We start from the raw sequence: 19,181 nt of genomic DNA, 5'->3' as shown, positions 1-19,181 counted from the left end.
TTGGTGGGTAGGGAACTCCCCCATTCCCCCCCCCCCCCCCCCCACACACACACACACCACTACTACTACTATGATACAGCTACCCTAAACGGGTCATGGTGCCCTCCACCCAAGCATGAGCACTATGAGGGGCAGTGGCAAATAAAGAGAATCAGCTAGCAGAACTGGCAAAACAGATGAAACAATGGAGCAGAACGGACGACTGCTGTACTGTAACAACAACCTGACAGCTACAGTGACAACGACTGAAAATGAACAGGAAGGAAAAAAATTCAAAATTTCACGTCACGAAAACAACACTGTCCACGAAAGAATCCACCAAGCAAAAGGAGTGTGGGCATCCGAAATCCCACCAGGAGTCCACTAGCACTCGAGGGACAGCTACTCCGCTGCGAGTGGTGGACCACGGCCGACGCAGCAGTGACAATATCAAAGTAAATTGTCCTGCAAGCTACATCGCGATTCCGCACTCCAATCATGCAGCACTACCTTGGCAGTGTGCGAGGGTGCTCCAGGGTCGACTCTGGCTACGCCAAAGTCGCCCTGGGCAGGCAGAAAACTTTGGAGAAAGCCAAGAACACGGAACGGAGGTCAGAAAGTGTAACCTGCTCCCAAGGAGCACAAAACAAAACACACACACACACAGACACACACACACACACATAAATACACACATACACACACATACACACACAAACACACATACACACACACACACAAACACACACACACACACACACACACACACAGTGCATCAATCAATCAAGTACTAGTACTTGTCACTATTGAGGTGCCCTACCCAAGTAAGTCACAGGCTGGCCTATGCCCATGGTGGTGCAGTCTGCTCCAGTTTGGATGAGGGTTAGTACTGTTGCAGATGACACTGACATCCCAACCAAATTGTTCAGCCAGCTGTTGACGTGTTACATGAATTCCGTCCGCCAGCAGATATGCTTGGGCCACTCTTGTGCAACCATCTATGTGGTTTTCCAGTATAACGCTCAACCTATCTAGTATCTGCCACACTCGACAGGGGTTGCGTCCTCAAGCATGAACTTGCATGCCTTCTAGGCCAACTCACATTCGCGTCCCACCATCTGCCCTATGCTGCCTGTCTACCCTTTTCAAGGCCACATCTGAGTTATCATCCCACAGAATGCTGCACCTCCCAGCCTCAGCCAAGGATGACCTGAGCTGGTCGCACCAGACTTTGTCAACATATTGAAGGTGGGCACACACCGTTAAGTTCTCCTGTGGTCATTGCACTCGTCCTCACCCTCTACTTATCTGTGTCCAGCAACACTTACTGTTTAGAGCATCATACTTACCAGTCAACTCCAATGCCGGTGGCTGATGCTCTGTCCGGACCAAGTTGGATGCCTTCAGAACCTTTGCTCCCACAGCTGCAGAGCGGCCTGGCGTCAAGGTCAAGCCGCATCGAAGAAACTGCATCAAAGTTCGTCCTTCTATTTGGGCAAGCTCCCTTTGCTGCACGAGCAATGTTCCCGCGTAGAATGCGGGACACCGGCAAGGAGCTCATCAAGATAATTGTCTTACTGCGAGACATTGGCTGTGTTCACATCTGTGTTGCTTGAACTCTTCTCAGTATCCTCTTTATCACATGCTGTCTCAATACACAAACAAATAATGCCTAGCCAACGAGGGACTTTTCGGTCCCCGTCCCTCAGACCTGTCTATCCTCTTGGCTCAGTCAAAATCCTGCTCCGGCAGAGACCTCTCTCTTGGCTCTGCCAAGATCCTGCTCCGCAGTGAACCCTCTCTGACTCCTCTCGGCTCCGCCAAAATCCTGCTCCGGAAGTGATAGTGCAGATTAATGGGTGCACACAGCTTCGTGCTACCGCTCAAGCTATGCTGCTATGTTTGATATTGCTGTTGCTGTGTGCTCATGCTTTGCTACTGACTACGGTCGTGTGCACTGCACTTCACGGTGACTATGTCGGCCAAACAACATTGTACATGCACGAGTGGTACTCTTGGTGACGGTACACTCTACGTGTCATTGAACGTGTCATTGAACATGTCACTCAACGTGTGGGCGACGTGCGACGTTTCTTAGTTAATGTGTGTGTGTCTGTGTATGTGTGTGTATATGTGTGTCCCATATGGTGCAGTGGTATGCGCAGTCGATTTCCAATCGAGAGGTTGCGGGTTCAATTCCTGACGATTATATTCTCACGCTTCTTTTCATATTACTCTAGCTATATAAATGGTTGTTTTAGTGATTCTTACTATGTGACGATGTTCCACTGATGATGGTCACACGAAAACGTTCTGGAATTGTTTCATTTTAATTGTTTATACATGGTTATGAGTGCACAATTGATATTTTTCATTGCTATTTTATGATTACGGTCACACACGACTTTCTTCTCTTTCTCATTCTCCTGCCTCTTCTTTTATTCTCCTGGGTGGTTACCAACTGCCAGTGTATGCACGACTATGTGGTGTGGTGTGTGTGTCAAAAAAAATTAAAAAGAGAAACTGAAAAATGAAAATTAGGGATTCACTGGCCAGAAAAAGGCACTTCAAAAACAGCTGTGCTTTGGATACCAGGCCAAAAATTAGTGGCGGTCAATTCATCAGCCTTGCAATTTGTTGAATGGTGTAATCCCAGCACAAGTTGCTATGTCTAACATAGCTGTTCGCTATCATCACTTCCGCGATGGGAAGGTATGAGTATGTGTGTGTGTGTGTGTGTGTGTGTGAGTGTGTGTGTGTGTGTGTGTGTGTGTGTGTGTGTGTGTGTGTGTGTGCGTGCGTGTGTGTATGTGTGCGTGTGTGTGTGCGTGTGACGGTCAATTTTTCAGCCTTCCAAGCTGTTGAATGGTGGAATCCCAGCACAAGTTGCTATGGCTTCTGCCGTAGCATTGCTATCATCGCATCCGGCGATGGGCGTCAAAGGTGTGCGTGTGTGTGTGTGTGTGTGTGCGCGTGCGCGTGTGTGTGTGTGTGCATGCGTGGGGGCGTGTGTGTGCGTGTGTGTGTGTGTGTGTATGTGTGTGTGTGTGTGTGTGTGTGTGTGTGTGTGTGTGTGTGTGTGTGTATGTGTGACTGAGACAGGCGAAGGATTGTGAATGGTTTGGCTTGACAACGAAGAGCGGTTGGAAGTGTATCGGTAACATCAAGACCACCTTGGGTGGTATGCGTCCTCGTACAGCAACTGCTATCAGAAACAAGCAAGGAGAGATCTGTGACACGGCTGAGGCCACCGGTGGAAGGTGGCGTGAACATTTCAATGACCTCCTGATCATTGCCAGTGCTTACAACTTGGAGGTAGTGGACTCGATCGAGCAGCGGCCGGTTATGACGGAGCTTGTGGTCGTGCCTGATTGTGATGAGATTTGGCGTGCATTGCGAGGGATGAAGTGTGGCAAGGCATGCGGCGGATCCGAGATATCTGTGGAGATGCTGAAGTACGGTGGCCCTACCCTGATTGTGAAGTTGCATGAACTGATACGGGTGGTTTGGGAGACTGGCAGCGTTCCACAGGATTGGTCTGGTGCTATCCTCGTCCCCATCCCCAAGAAGGGTGACCTGGGGTCTTGCGACAACTGGCGTGGGATATCGTTACTGGATGTGGCTGGAAAGCTAGCATGATTGTCAATCGTCTGCAGGTTCTCAGAGAAAGGTGCTTGCCTGACTCGCAGTGTGGTTTCCGCAGGGGCGGTGGTTGTTCGGATATGGTGTTTCCTGTGCGGCAGATCCTGGAAAAGTTGCACGAACATAACACGAAAGGTTTCGCTGTATTTATCGATCTGAAGAAACCGTACGACTCGGTTCCGCGGAGTGCTATGTGGAGAGTGTTGGCTAGACTTGGCGTCCCAGGGAATCTGATCACCATCATCAGTTCCTTCCATAGCGACATGACTGCCAGTATTCGTGTGGGTGGAGACCTGCTTGCACCGATTCGGGTTGAGAATGGCTTGCGGCAGGGTTGCACTATGGCCCCAGTTTTGTTTAACCTATACATGTGTGCAGTCTTCGAGAGATGGCGTGGCGTGATTGCTGATGATGGTGAGCTGGGGATCCCACTTGTCTAGTTTCGGAGGGAGTGGCTTTTCAACACCAGATTGGCAGAGCATTGCAGAGTTCGGCTGACGGAGTGTCAGTTTGCGGATGATTCAGCCCTGCTCGCAGTTACGCATGCTGGTGCTGAGAGGGCTCTATCCCCGTTCAGGGATGTAGCTGGTGCGTTTGGCCTTAGTGTCAATATGTCCAAGACCAAATTCATGGCGGCTGGGGCTGGTATTGTGGATGCCGACCAGACCACTTTGGATGGTGTTGTTGACCACATTGAGGCCTTTCGCTATCTCGGTTGTCATGTTACGCCAGACGCCCGGAGCTCATTTGATGTGTCTCGGCGAGTTGCTGCTGCATCGGGTGCGTTCGGTACACGCCAACGGCTTGGGGTCCTAAACAGAGCCGCCCACATACTCACCCCCGCCGGCCGGACGACCGTATACAAGGCGTTCGTACGACCAGTCATGGAGTATGCGCCTCTTGTATGGATGGGAGCTGCGCAGAGTCACCTCCAGCGTCTGAACAATGTTCAGCGCCGCGCGCTTCATGCTATCGGCCCTGGGGCACACCTACCCAGCCTGGCCATCCGCCGCACTGTTGCCTCGCTTGCCTGCCTGTACAAGCTGCACTACTTGCCTGGTCCTCCGCAGCTGCTCTCTGTGTTGCCACCGCGCCACATCATCTCTACCAACCCCAGAACTCGCAGCGAGCACGGTGCTGTCAGTGGCCATGACCACCAGCTCCAACACCAGCTGCCTGCATCTGCCCCGCTGGCACTGAAGCGCTCGTTCCCACACTGCAGCATCAGCGATTGGAACTCCCTCCCTGCCGCTCTCCTATCCCAGCCTCCCCACAGCAAGAGAATGCAATCATTCAAAACGAATGTTTACCGCCATCTTCGCAGCACAAACTGGCTCTGGGCAGTCGATTCCCTATGAATAGTATGACGCTAAGACAGTTTCTCCCCCACAATCGCTCGTGTTAAGCCTTGGGTTTTTGCATCTTTCTCACCTGTACAGCTCTATCTTCTTCTTTTTTCATTGTTTTTGGTGCGTGTTTTTGGCCGTGACGCCGAGACCTCAGGTCGGCAGAGTCATCAATGCCCCACCACCACTGCTGCGTCTCGGTGCAGCGCCTGCTCATTAGTTGTCACGTTTGTCCTAGTCTCCGTACCATTGTCTTTCCTTATTCTTTTCGAGCTGGTTATGTGAACGTAGTAAAAAAATAAAAAATAAAAAATCCGGGAGTTGGTTTTCGACAGTGATGACTTCAGCATCGCCATCAAGCGCATCGTGTATGGAGTGACTGTCCTGGCGGTCCTTCTTTATGGATCTGAGAGTTGGACCGTCAGGCAGCGTGATGTCCGTCGCCTGGAGTCCTTTCACCTGCAGTGCGTGCGCTCCACCCTGAAGATAAATCGTGGCCGGCAGATCGAGGAGCACATCTCCTCTCTCCAGGATTGCAGGATGTGGGGCGATATGGAGGAGATCGCGGATAAAGTCAGAGTCCTCCGACTTCGATGGCTTGGCCAGGTGTCCCGCATCCAAGATTGGAGCCCTCGTCAGCTGCTGTACAGCGCGTTACCCTCCAAACGTCCACGGCATGGACCCCGTAAGCGCTGGCAGGACTCCGCGAAGTGCGACTTTGTGGCTGTTGGCGTTCCTCTGGAGCAGCTTGGTGACATCGTCCAAGATCGACAGGGATGGCGGGTCACCTGCCGAGATGCTGTCGACGCTATTGTCCAGTCCCGCATGGAGCCTGTGGCGAAGCCCCTCATCTGTGGGACTTGTGAGCGCAGTTTTCGTCGGCCGCAGGATATTGCGAGGCACAAGTGTAACGCTGTTCGCGCGGCCCGCGCGCGCTGAGTATGGCGTTCCCCGCCCGGTGGACAACACGCCTCCTGGTCTGCCCCGTATGGGACCACATAGCCAGTCATGGCAGTGGTAGAAGGAAGGAAGGTGTGTGTGTGTGTATGTGTGTGTGTGTGTTTGTGTGTGTGTGTGTGTGTGTGTGTGTGTGTGCAGGGGTGTAGCACATGGTACGGTCACTACGGTACTGACCGTACCACTATTTGCCCAAAGCACCCGTGGATCAAGATAATGTACTGATTTGGGCTCTAATTTTCCAAAATTTTGGTTCGGCCACACTCCCCAACGAGTAAATTGTACTTAAGATGGCTGACCGTACCACACTAAATTACCTTCCGACGCCCCTGCTGTGTATGTGTGTGAGAGAGAGTGTGTGTGAGTGTGTGTGAGTGAGTGTGTGTGTGAGAGAGAGAGTGTGTGTGTGCGCGCCCATGTGTGCGTGCGTGCGCCATATGGTGCAGTGGTATGTGCAGACAATTTCCAATCGTGAGGTTTTGAGGGGTTTTACATCGGGCCTTAGACGACCACTAAAATGGCCAACTGGACAACAAAGAAGTTGAGGCCAAAGACAATGTTTTTATTTCTTGCGCATGCATACATAAGAAGTGACGTAACAGGAGTCGGGTTGCTACAGTACTCCCCTTTCAGGGGTGAGGTCGGGAGGAGTGAAGCACGATAAACAAGAAAAAGAGAGAGAAAGGAAGTGTGGCGTGTACAAGCCGGAAAGGCAATACAAAATATAATACAATATGCACAAAAGAGCTCTGTGTGTTTTTGAAATTTGTTGACAACGTGGCAACAAAGACCGAAACAAAAGTCAAAGAGCAGGAAGTGGAAAACAGAGAGATGCATGACAGAGGCGGGTTAACGTGTCAGAGGTGTGTTAACGTGACAGAGGTGGAGGGCATGGCAGGGGCAGAAAGAAAGAAAAGAGGAAACGTACGCGTAACAGAGGAGTGTTATCATGTCAGAGGCGGCTGCATGTTGCAGGCTTGGCGGGGAACCAGCAGGAGAACTGCATTGGGGCGAGGTGTGCCGGTTGAGGTGGGGACTGATGGAGGCGTGCACAGCTTCACTTGTAAGTCCTGTGAGCCGTGCGTATGCCGGCGTACGTGCACTGTTGAGCTGGTACGGACGGTGGAGGTGGTGATGGCAGGATAAAAACTCCGAAGAGTGCATGTCGGGGTCACCAATTTAGGGGTTTTACGTCGGGCCCTAGACGACGGCCACAATGGCCAACCGGACAACAAAGAAGTTGAGGCCAAAGAGAGTGATTTCATTTCTTGCGCATGCTGTGTATCAGAAGGTTGCGGGTTCGAATCACGTCGGGGTCACCGATTTAGAGGTTTTATGTCTGGCCCTAGATGACGGCTAAATGGCCAACCGGAGAACAAAGAAGTTGAGGCCAAAGAGAATGATTTCATTTCTTGCGCATGCTTATGTATGAAGTGATGTAATACGAGTCAGGTCACTACAAGGTTCCGGGTTCAATTCCTGACGATTATGGTCACATACGTCTTTCTTCTCTTTCTCATTTACCTAGCTCTTCGTTCGTTCTCCTGTGCGGTTACCAATATACAGTGCATGCCAGAATATGTGGTGTGGTGTGTGTATGAAAAAAGGAAAAAAGCTAAAAAGGGGTTCACTGGACAGAAAAAGCTACTTCAATCAGCTGTGTGGTGTAGACCAGGCTTAGTGGCGGTCAATTCATCAGCCTTGCAAGCTGTTGAATGGTGTAATGCCTGCACAAGTTGTTATGTCTAACATAGCCGTTCGCTATCATTGCTCCCACGATGGACATGTCGGATTCGGAGTCTCAGTGTGTGTAGGGGGGGGGGGGGCTCACACACATTATATAAGTGTGTGATTGTGTGTACCATACTCACTCGATTAGAAGCCCCTCTCGAATAAAAGCCCCTCTCGAATAATAGCCCCCCCCCCCCCTTTTCAAGCACTGTTTAGCCCCATCCCTCACACAAACAAGTCAACAAAGAGGCATCTTTGGATTGAGGAGTGCTGGTTTCGAAACAACTGGTTTGAAGCTCAAAGTAGAGCTGGTGTTAGCTCAGAGCAGAGCTGGTGTTAGCTCAAAGTAGAGCTGCTGTTAGCTCAAAGTAGAGCTGCGGTTAGCTCAAAGTAGAGCTGCGGTTAGCTCAAAGTAGAGCTGCTGTTAGCTCAAAGTAGAGCTGCGATTAGCTCAAAGTAGAGCTGCTGTTAGCTCAAAGTAGAGCTGCTGTTAGCTCAAAGTAGAGCTGCTGTTAGCTCAAAGTAGAGCTGCTGTTAGCTCAAGGTAGAGCTGCTGTTAGCTCAAAGTAGAGCTGCTGTTAGCTCAAAGTAGAGCTGCGGTTAGCTCAAAGTAGAGCTGCTGTTAGCTCAAAGTAGAGCTGCTGTTAGCTCAAAGTAGAGCTGCGGTTAGCTCAAAGTAGAGCTGCTGTTAGCTCAAAGTAGAGCTGCTGTTAGCTCAAAGTAGAGCTGCTGTTAGCTCAACGTAGAGCTGCAATGCTAAATGGATGTAATATAGCGCAAGGCAGAGCCGCAGCAAATAGCTAGATAACACCAGTTGTGAGAGTGGACCCGGTTAGTGGGTACGATAATATTATGATGGTGTGAATAAGTTGGATAGGGAGGGATGGTGGGAAAAGAAACACTGCTGAAGCACGATCCGTTGTCTGGAAGAGCACAACAGGGCAAGCAAGATTTGTTTTTCTTTTCCGCAAAAATGGGCTGGTGCCATTTGTGATTACGCAGCAAAACAAAGCGCATGACGTCAGTCTTGAATGCAGTACAAAGCAATGCAGTGCAGTGTGTGCGCTAGTTCGGATTGTTGCTAACAAGTACTAGCACAGCTAGTACACCATTAGCCCCATCCCTCACACAAACAAGTCAACAAAGAGGCATCTTTGGATTGAGGAGTGCTGGTTTCGAAACAACTGGTTTGAAGCTCAAAGTAGAGCTGGTGTTAGCTCAGAGCAGAGCTGGTGTTAGCTCAAAGTAGAGCTGCTGTTAGCTCAAAGTAGAGCTGCGGTTAGCTCAAAGTAGAGCTGCGGTTAGCTCAAAGTAGAGCTGCTGTTAGCTCAAAGTAGAGCTGCTGTTAGCTCAAAGTAGAGCTGCTGTTAGCTCAAAGTAGAGCTGCTGTTAGCTCAAGGTAGAGCTGCTGTTAGCTCAAAGTAGAGCTGCTGTTAGCTCAAAGTAGAGCTGCGGTTAGCTCAAAGTAGAGCTGCTGTTAGCTCAAAGTAGAGCTGCTGTTAGCTCAAAGTAGAGCTGCGGTTAGCTCAAAGTAGAGCTGCTGTTAGCTCAAAGTAGAGCTGCTGTTAGCTCAAAGTAGAGCTGCTGTTAGCTCAACGTAGAGCTGCAATGCTAAATGGATGTAATATAGCGCAAGGCAGAGCCGCAGCAAATAGCTAGATAACACCAGTTGTGAGAGTGGACCCATGAAACCAGCACTCCGTTAGCTAAGCACTATTGACGCACCGCAAGGGTCAATTAATGTCAGCACAGGCAAGCATTGCGCAGCTAGAGTTCAGTAGCTCATTACTCACCCGAGTTGGGGATCATGGCATCCATGGCACGGCAGCAAGCCGGGATGATAGCTGGCGGTATGCGCTTGTTGTAGTCTGGATGTAGCGTAGACACGCATCGCTCTTTCCACTGACCTGCCACTCGGAAGAAGGAGTCGAGGGCACTAGCCATAGCAGCAGTGGTGGCTGCACCAATGTGGACCGAATGCCCGGAGTAGTTCGACTGGGATGGTACACCGGCCGCAGAGACAAGAGACCATACTGTTACTGTGAATGACTGCCTGGTCAGCTGCTGTCTGTTCGAGAGTACGAACAAGAGTTGCTCCGGTCCCTCGCGACGAGTGACAGATGGGTAGCTAACAATGGCACGGACCGGGCAGTACGGCGGTACAGACGGGCCAATGTCACTAGTAACGCCTTTACCGAATGGGTCCGTCTTGGATGAAAGCAGGAAGAGTTGCAGGCGTCCGTCACCAGGGGAGCTAGTACAGCCCCGTGTGATGCCATTAGTGAATTCAGCGCACCGAAGAAATCCAAAGAAGCAGCATGACGGCTTGGCAGAGCAGCTTGTCATGGCCATTCAGGATACTACTTTTCCGGCGGGCATCCGTCAGGTGTCGTAGGATTGGCATAGTTATAGGAAGGCGAGGGGTGAGTGCAGCCGTACCATGGCATCGTTGGATGCCCTTCAACACCCTCTTCAGAAGCCACGCATCTACTAAGGGGCCAGCAAACCCATTCTCAAGGTGGGCTTTATGCACCGCACTCGCATACACAGATACAGTTCAGGGCACGCTGATCATAGTTCACGCATGAATGTGTGTCCAGGAACGATGACTCGGGCAGCAAAAGTGAGCTTCCCCAGGAGGGACTCGAGTTGACGCTGGCCGATGCTGCGCTCGCTGATAGTAGCCATGAGTGGCGCACGGATCTCGGACAGCTTGTCCTCTGGTAGCCGAGCTTCGTGGCGCTCGCAGTCTAGGACAATACCAAGGAAGGTCAATGATGGTGATGGCCCTTCGAGCTGGGATGGAGCAAAGAGTGCCGAGATATGTGAACGCCCGGAGGGGGATGATGAGTTGCTGGTTGGCTGCAGCCAAACCAGTGGAGATATCGAGAAAGTCATCGAGGTAGTGAAGCCGGTGATCTATAGCAAACTCGTGCTGCATGATCCAGTTGACTGCTGTGGCTACTGAGTCAAAGACGGCTGGGCTGGAGCGGAGGCCGAAAGGCAGAAAGCGCTCGTAGTAGTAGGAGCCTTCCCAGCGAAGTCCTGACGGCGGACTGGGATCTGCCGAAATGCACTGCGTACATCGAGCTTGGACAACTACACAGGCTGTGGGCATGACATGATGATGTTGATCGCGTTGTCAATGCTCGCGTAGTGCAGAGAGAGCGGCTCGGCAGGAATGCTGTCGTTCGCGCCGGTGCCTTCCGGACTAGACAGATGGTGGATCATTCGCGGCTTGCCGTTCTTTTTGGGGATGGCACCAATACCAGAGCGCATGAACTGAAATGGAGGTGACGGAAATGGGCCTGTGGTCTCGCTGCGGGCGCAGGAAGCAGCTAATTGCTCGGATATAAATGCCGAGTGAGTGAAAGCCAATGGTAGATTATTAGAGAAAACCGAAATGTCGTGTTGGCCGGCAGATCCAAGAGTAAAGCCACGGCGCAGGCCATGGGGAACATACGCAACACATGATTGATCTGAGTGGTTACGTAACAGGCGGGCAAAGTGGTCAGCTGGCAGTGTGGTGTCTGCAGAGTGTATAGGAAAGAAGCTACGTACCGAGTCAAGCGATTCGGTAGCCATTCTGCTAGGAGCGGCGGGGTGGCCAATTGGCTCCGCGCTGCCGCTGGTTGCACATGATGCATGGGTGGTCCTTGCCACACTGGCTGCAGGTATGGGAGAAGCGGCACGGCGACGAAGAACAGCGACCTCCATTGAAGTTGCGGCAGATTTCTTGGCCGTCGCTGGTATGGTTGCGACCACTGGAGGCAAATGCTGCTGGCTTCGGGACGAAAAGGACACAAACCGCCCCTGGATGGACCGTCTTACATTGAGCGCATTTTGGGTGTGCATGGCCTGTGACAGCTATCTGCCATAGGTTCACGTCGATGGTGTCCAACCTCTTCGTGCCTGGTTACTGGGCCACGAGCATCCGCAGCTGGCGGTCGTACTCTAGCCACGCGCTTGGGAGGAACTGGCAGTTAGCAGTCAGGATCAACTGCTGGTACGCAATCAGTTCAGCAGTGCGGTGTAGGGCAGCAGCCGTGATAACAGACATGTATGTGGTCCATGCCTCGAGCCGGGTAGCTACATGTGTAATTATCATGAACCTTGCGACGCACCTGCTTCGCGTCATCCGACTCAACGATATTTAGCTGGCTATCGTTATTCGGGCTGTGCACCAGCCGGAATGTTGGGCCGGAAGTGTGCAAGAATTTCCGAGGCAACAAACTTGAAAAATCTACGAACTCCCCTCGCAAGATACGTTCTTGCACAGCCTTGGGCACAGCTGGTGCAGGTGGCTGATCGGGTGGGTTACAGGAGCTTGGCCTGGCGTAGTGGCGGCAGCTGCCGCATTGCCTTGGCCTTGGGTGAGGAGCGGCGCCGAGAGTGAATGCTCTCCGATAATAATAAAATGGCGGCCGACAAAGCCGACTACACCTCGTCCCGTACGGGAGCGCAGAGATCCGTTGAGCCCGCGTCACCTGAGCTGGCGGAGGAGGCATTGGTGCACGTCGGGCTTCTGGGCTCGCGAGCCGTGTCCGCACTGTCATGTTGCTGGTTCTCCTGGCCGGAGCAGACCTCACTACCAAGGGCTAGTTGTGCCAGCAAACGGTCCTGTCAAATACTTTTACTAAGTTTCCTTTCGGATTCAAGCCGCGCTGAGAAGGCTCGCCGCGGAGGGCTTGGCAAGGCATTGCCTTGACAGTGTCGACAGTAAGGTCAGACATACTGAAGAAAAGAAATACAGTGTCGAGGTGACACTCGGGCTGGCAGCAAAGCTACGAAAGGAAAAGAAACACTGCTGAAGCACGATCCGTTGTCTGGAAGAGCACAACAGGGCAAGCAAGATTTGTTTTTCTTTTCCGCAAAAATGGGCTGGTGCCATTTGTGATTACGCAGCAAAACAAAGCGCATGACGTCAGTCTTGAATGCAGTACAAAGCAATGCAGTGCAGTGTGTGCGCTAGTTCGGATTGTTGCTAACAAGTACTAGCACAGCTAGTACACCATTAAAAACATCTCTCGAATAGAAGCCCAGACTACTATACGCGAAGCGTGGGGTGACCAGGTAGTGCCATGTATGTCAAGGGCATAAAAAAACATCTCGTGTATGTTCATATTGGTACATGTCCTGGCCAACGTAGTGTGTGCAAACTAACTCGGGGCCGAGTTGCTGTGAATATGAACGTTTTAGAGATTCGATTGGAATACTGGTATGGAATGAAACAATATAAAACCCTCTCGAATAGAAGCCCGTCTTGAATAGAAGCCTCGTCAAAATTGGTATTGAAAAAATACAAGTCCCGGCTCTTAATCCAGTGAGTACTGTATGTGTGCGTGTGTGTGCCTGTGTGTGTATGTGTGTGTGTGTGTGTGTGTGTGTGTGTGTGTGTGTGTGCATGTGTGTGTGCGTGCGTGTGTGCGTGTGTGTATGTGTGTGTGTGTGTGTGTGTGTGTGTGTGTGTGTGTGTATGTGTATGTGTATGTGTGTGTGTGTGTGTGTGTGTGTGTATGTGTGTGTGTGTGTATGTGTGTGTGTGTGTGTGTATGTGTGTATGTGTATGTATGTGTGTGTGTGTATGTGTGTGTGTGTGTGTGTATGTGTGTGTGTATGTGTGTGTGTATGTGTGTGTGTGTGTGTGTGTGTGTGTGTGTGTATGTGTGTGTATGTGTGTATGTGTGTATGTGTGTGTATGTATGTGTGTGTGTGCTTTGTGTGTGTGTGTGTGTGTGTGTGTGTGTGTGTGTGTGTGTGTGTGTATGTGTGCGTGGATGTGTAATAATATGATAAGTCTCGTTATAAGACATTTTCTATGTCCCAACTTGCCATAGATTATGTAGTAACGAGGGATGACCTGTACACAGTATTGAACTCTTGAAGGACATAGTCATCACAGTGTAGAGTTTTAAATGCATTTCGTTTTCATGCAGGTTTTCACTACTGATGGAAACTTCATTACCATGTTCGGATCAAAGGGAGAGTCAGATGGTCAGTTCAAGGACCCGATGTTCATTGCCGAGGATAGGCATGGACACTTCCTGGTCACTGATTATAACAACCACCGTGTTCAAGTAAGCTAATTAGTGATTAGTTTGTCTTACCCTTTTGCTTCTAGCACTACTTCTGTTGCTAGATACATCATACCCTGTTGCAAGAGTGTGAAGCTGTAATTGCAATGCCTTTGGCAATTTTAGATTGAGAAATCTCACCATGTGCTAGACTGGCAAGATGAAAACCTTCTACTGAGGTGGATTGATGACACTCGAGCCATTGCTGAGAGAAACACATTCATTTGCAGTGTGGTTATTGTGACAATTAGAAAAAAGAAACCAGTGATATACGGTTTCTTTTGGGCCAGGTCGAACACTTTGTTGTCGCCCTTCGTACATATCCAGGGGGTTTTAGTGAACAAAAAGCAGCGAAATGAAAGCAATCTCTGGCGGAATGCGAAGAACCTCTTCAGCCAATCAGCAAACCCTGGACTTTGTGCACAATGACCCCTGTTGCATTTGCACGAATACACCACATAGCTGCAGTAGCTGTGGACCACGTGATGTGAGCAATGCCATCAGGGACCGTGTCTATAAACTCATTAGTTGAGCTTGAGTAGGGTGTAGGGATTTTTTTGGAAAACTGCCACTTAAATTATAGCTCTCCTCTGCAATCCAGACCACCACCAGATAAGCACATTTATAGAAACACTCCATTTCCAGCACGACAAACACCTCGTGAACACCAGATAGCAGTGTAAGTCAGTATTGCTCCTGGAAGGTGAGAACAGGTGTTGAGGAGTCTCGATCATTCACAACGCTGTCAACTCCAAACCAGCTAGTCAAAAACTTGTACTTGGAATATCAGTAAAAACAGTGGTAGCAACGTCGGCAATTGTAATGCAAGAAAATTGGTTGTAAGCCCAGCACAGCCTTCTAACTACATCATTATTAATGTTACTATTCCGTAAAAAGTGATATGTCACAGGTTGTACTTGTGCAAAACAAGATTAAATCGTTGAAAGGATCGGGAGAACTTCAAAGTCAAAAGATCAGTCGGGGAAGAAAGCTGCCTTAAAAGAGAGAAAAATGCCAGACCCACCAGGACTTCAACCCAGGGCCAGCTTGCTTGTCATGAGCAAATCTTATTCAAATGAATTTTTGGTGGGAGTTTGCCATTGAATTTTAAGAGAAACTGTCACGTAAAGATTCCTAGCCTTGTCTTGTGATGATAGACAAAATGTTGTTATACCGAAGGTTGCACTGCTGCACATGTGGCTCTGAAAGGAAAGATGAGGGGAGCTTGTCACCTGCATCTTTAGCGGATTCATCGTTATCAGAAGAATTACATTCACCTAGTTACGGTTCTTCTTGGCTCAGGTTGGTTTTGTGATCGCCAACCGAAGGTGACGTGGTGACGTGGTGCTGTTTACGCCTTATGGTGCTGTTTTTGCTCATTTTCGTAATGTTCTCCCACATGAAATGGACCAAGACTTTTTACTTACATGCCAAACAGATCATTGTGCAAGAAGTCAAAAAGATGGTGTTATGAACCCTCTAAGATTCTCTAAATTGTCAGGATCGTACGACCACACGGCACGAGGACAACTGTTTTCCTTTACACAGTATATTTCACTTCATCTGATAATTAACAATGAACACTAATAGCACCAGCTATTTATAGCATGCAAAAACAGCGTACATGCAAAACATAAGCATATAAAACTGGACATAACAGCGTATACAGCAAAAACACACACAGCGCATATAGCGTATGCCATGCAGCAACATCAGCGGTACGGCGGAGTCGAAAGACAACATTGCGACGAATACAACGCCATAAGCGCGAAGGCCTTTCCCAATTGAGAACTGGTGGTCTGCAACATTCTCCCCACCAAAGGGCTTCTCACCGCCGTACAACAATGCACACAAGTCAAAAACGATCCGGGGCTCTGACTACGTGCCCAGAACGCGTCATCTCCTGCTGCCGTGGTGGTGGTAACGGTGCTGACGGTTCATACGCTGGCTGCTGAGGGACGATAGCCGGTTGAGCGGTATCGGCAGCCCAGGAGCCACGGCCTGTGACGATACTTCTAATGGCACTAACCTTTGGATCGGCCTCAACAGGGTACTGGTACTCAACTTAACCTTGGCAACACGACGCTTACCATCTCGACCAGGGAATAACTCGATGATCCGTCCCAAACGCCAGAACTGTTTGCGCTTGGTATCATCGAGAACAAAGACCACATCACCCACAGCTAAAGGGCGCGACATGGTTTGTTGGTGTTTGTTCAGCTGACTTAGGTACTCCACCTCCCAACGATTCTTGACATGCTCCAGTGTCCGACTGAGGTAACGCAATCTCGATGACATCTGCGCAGCGTCCAGGGTACCTGCTGGCTTCTCTGACGACATCCAGATGTTACCCATCATCATTGCAGGGGTTACTGGTGGCTCATCCAGGCTATCAGACACATAAGTTAGCGGACGACTATTCACCACTGCTTCAACCTCATACAAGAGGGTCTCAAGCTCCTGGACCTTCAGAAACGCTGTTCCCATTACCTTTTTCAAGGCACTCTTCACTGTACCAACCATTCGCTCATAGAAGCCTCCATGCCATGGTGCAGCTGGAGGATTGAACATCCATGGTACACTCAGTTTGTCAGATGCCGCCTTGAACGTTGTAGCGTTGTCAGACCTGATCCGAGACGGCAAACTACGTCTCGCGACAAACTTCCGAAATGCCATCAAGAATGACTCGGTACTTAAACTATCGACCACCTCCAAGTGAACTGCTCTGGTGGTGGCACACACAAACAATGCTATCCATACCTTCGGAGATGACTCACCACGGCGCACGTACAACGGACCAGCATAGTCGATGCCGGTAGTTGAGAACGGCCTCTCGTGAACAACTCGGTCTTCCGGCAGCGGCGGGCAGACTTCTGAGGCAGCCTCAGCCTTGTAGCGGCGGCATGTAACACATCGCTGAGTAATGTTGCGCAGCGCCCGTCGACCACCGATAATCCAAAATTTCTGACGGATGAACGACAAGACTCCTTCTACACCTTGGTGCATCCTTTCAACATGCATTTTCTCCAACAGCAACTCGGTCAGATGATGTTTGCCTAACAGGACTGGGTGCTTGGCTCCATACGCCAACTCGCTGTGCTGAAGTCGTCCCCCGGCTCTGAGCACTCCATGCTCATCCAGAAACGGTGCAAGCTGATACACCTTCGACCCAGGCTTCACTGGTTGACCTTGCTTGATCAGCTCAAGATCCTCAGCGAAACATGCGGCTTGAACGATGCGGTACAATACGTTGTCTGCTGCAAAATAGAGTTCAGCACGAGGCTCAGTGTGCTTCAACTGCAACATCCGAGTCACCATGCCCTGTGCCCTCGACCATTTACTGAATCGGAGCCACCATTCCTTATCAGATTCTCGACTACAGGTTGTGGCTGACACTCGTACTTCCACACTGGACTCATCTGTAGCTGCGGTTGAGGATGCAGTGGGCCAGTCATTGGGCTCCGTGATCCAGGTTGGTCCGCCCCTCCAGAACGGACTACGAATCTGCTGTGCACTACTCCCACGCGACGGTAAATCTGCTGGGTTGTGAAGGCCCGGGCAATGGTTCCACACAATGCCGACCTTCTTCGATATCTCTTGGACTTGACTGACGCGGTTAGCCACAAATGTTTTCCATTTGTACGATGGATTACTGATCCAATGAACGGTAGTGAGACTGTCAGTCCAGCCATAGACTTGCGCGACGGTCACACGCAGCTCCTTCACCACAAACTCAGCGTAGCGAGCCGCTAGACATACTGCTTGTAACTCAAGGCGGGCTAACGTGGGCGGAGACACAGGTGCCACTTTGGCCTTGGCAAATACCAAGTGCGACTGTCCATTGACGACTGCATACAAACAACATCCAAACGCTTTCTCACTGGCATCGGCGAAGGCATGAAGCGCAATCGGCGTGTCAAGATTGCAGCAAATCCAACGTGGTATGTCAATGCTCACCACTTCGGCCAACTCTCCCCACCATTGCGCACATGCGGCTGCGATGCCATCAGGCAACATATCATCCCAGTCGCCTCCGACTTTCCAGGCTTGCTGTAGCAGTATCTTTCCCGGCACAACTGCCGGTGCTGCTAGACCTAGCGGATCAAACACTGATGCAACACACTTGAGGAGGGATCGCCGGGTCCAAACAGACGGCCTATCGGACTCGCCTAGCACTGCTATGCTGAGCAAGTCATCACTGGTTTTCCATTTCAGACCGAGGACTTTATCTCCGGCCTCTGGATCGCACGGGATTTCGTTGCCTCGCCACTTGCGTAACTCCATGCCAGCATCCGTAAGCACACGCACGCTGAACTCTTGCATCTCCTTAGCTTCCGAGGCATTTGAGACACTAGAGACCAAATCGTCAACGTAGAAACTCGTGAGCAAGAGATCAATACGATCTCGCTCCTTGGGTGCAGACAACGCCCGTAGCTCCTTCAAGTGATGCTGAATCACCGCAGTAAGCATGTATGGCGAGCAGTTTACGCCAAATGGCAGTTTCGTTAGCCTCCAGGTTAACAGTTCATCGCTGTCGCTTCGACCTGGCCACAAGAAACGCAGGTACGGACGGTCTTCGGGATTAACCGCGACCATGAAGAAAGCCTTGCGGATGTCCGCTTGCAGCGCGCTCTTATATTCACGAAACCGTAATAGCATACCTGCGAGACTCGGCAATAGCGACGGTCCAGGGTCAACCATGTCGTTTAACGACTTGCCATCTGGCGCCGTCGCCGAGGCATTGAACACCACTCTTAACTTCGTGGTTGCAGCGTGCTCGCGGAATACACCATGATGCGGTACATAGTACCCGGCATCGCTCTCACATGGCTCCAGCTCAATTGCTCCAAGCTCGCGGTACTCCCTGATCAGCACATCATCATAGAGCGCACGCTTCCCATTCCTCTTCAGCTTTTCAAGAAGCCGCGTTGCGATGACTCTAGCTTGAGCATAGTTATCCGTTGGGCGACGCTCATTTCGCCACAAGAGACCCACTTGGTACCCGCTGCCCTGGCGACATAGCGGGAAAGATGGCAGGTGCTGATGTTGTTCTGGAGGTTCATCCAACTGCCATAGTTTGTCGATGTGGGCTGTGACACATGACACGGTCACCGGCTGACTGTTACGACTTGGTGCCGACGCTGGACCAGATAATACATTACCTATCTCTGTGTTCCACACCGTCTCACCATTAACTTCCTTCTTGCTGTGCAGTACCGCGTTGATATAGTCTGCACCAATCAGCATATGTATTTCGTCTGATGTCCCTTGTTGAGGCTTGTCACTCAGCTCTACTCCCCAACTGTGCCACTGCGCAATGGTCTGCGGACTTGCGCACTTCAGGTCCAGCTCTAGCGTTGGTTTCACGAACGCGCGTACCCGAATGCTAGCGGAGCTACCCTGGATCGTGATGGCGTACTTATCCATGCGCTGTTGGGTTGGTTCCGCACCG

General features: G+C 50.6%; 1 protein-coding gene across 1 annotated transcript in view; it reads left to right on the top strand.

Moving 5' to 3' along the window:
• The window catches only part of LOC135811209 (tripartite motif-containing protein 2-like), a 166,953-nt gene that overhangs the window by 143,423 nt on the left and 4,349 nt on the right, over positions 1-19,181 (top strand). Inside the window, exon 10 of the mRNA XM_065324402.1 lies at positions 13,592-13,732. Coding sequence (XP_065180474.1) covers positions 13,592-13,732 — 141 coding nt within the window. The remainder of the gene's footprint in view (positions 1-13,591; positions 13,733-19,181) is intronic.

This window comes from Sycon ciliatum, chromosome 3 (assembly GCF_964019385.1).
Source record: "Sycon ciliatum chromosome 3, ocSycCili1.1, whole genome shotgun sequence".
In the NCBI taxonomy this organism is placed as follows: domain Eukaryota; kingdom Metazoa; phylum Porifera; class Calcarea; order Leucosolenida; family Sycettidae; genus Sycon; species Sycon ciliatum.
The sequence above is the reverse complement of the archived record's forward strand: the minus strand, read 5'-3'. Positions and strand labels throughout refer to the sequence as shown.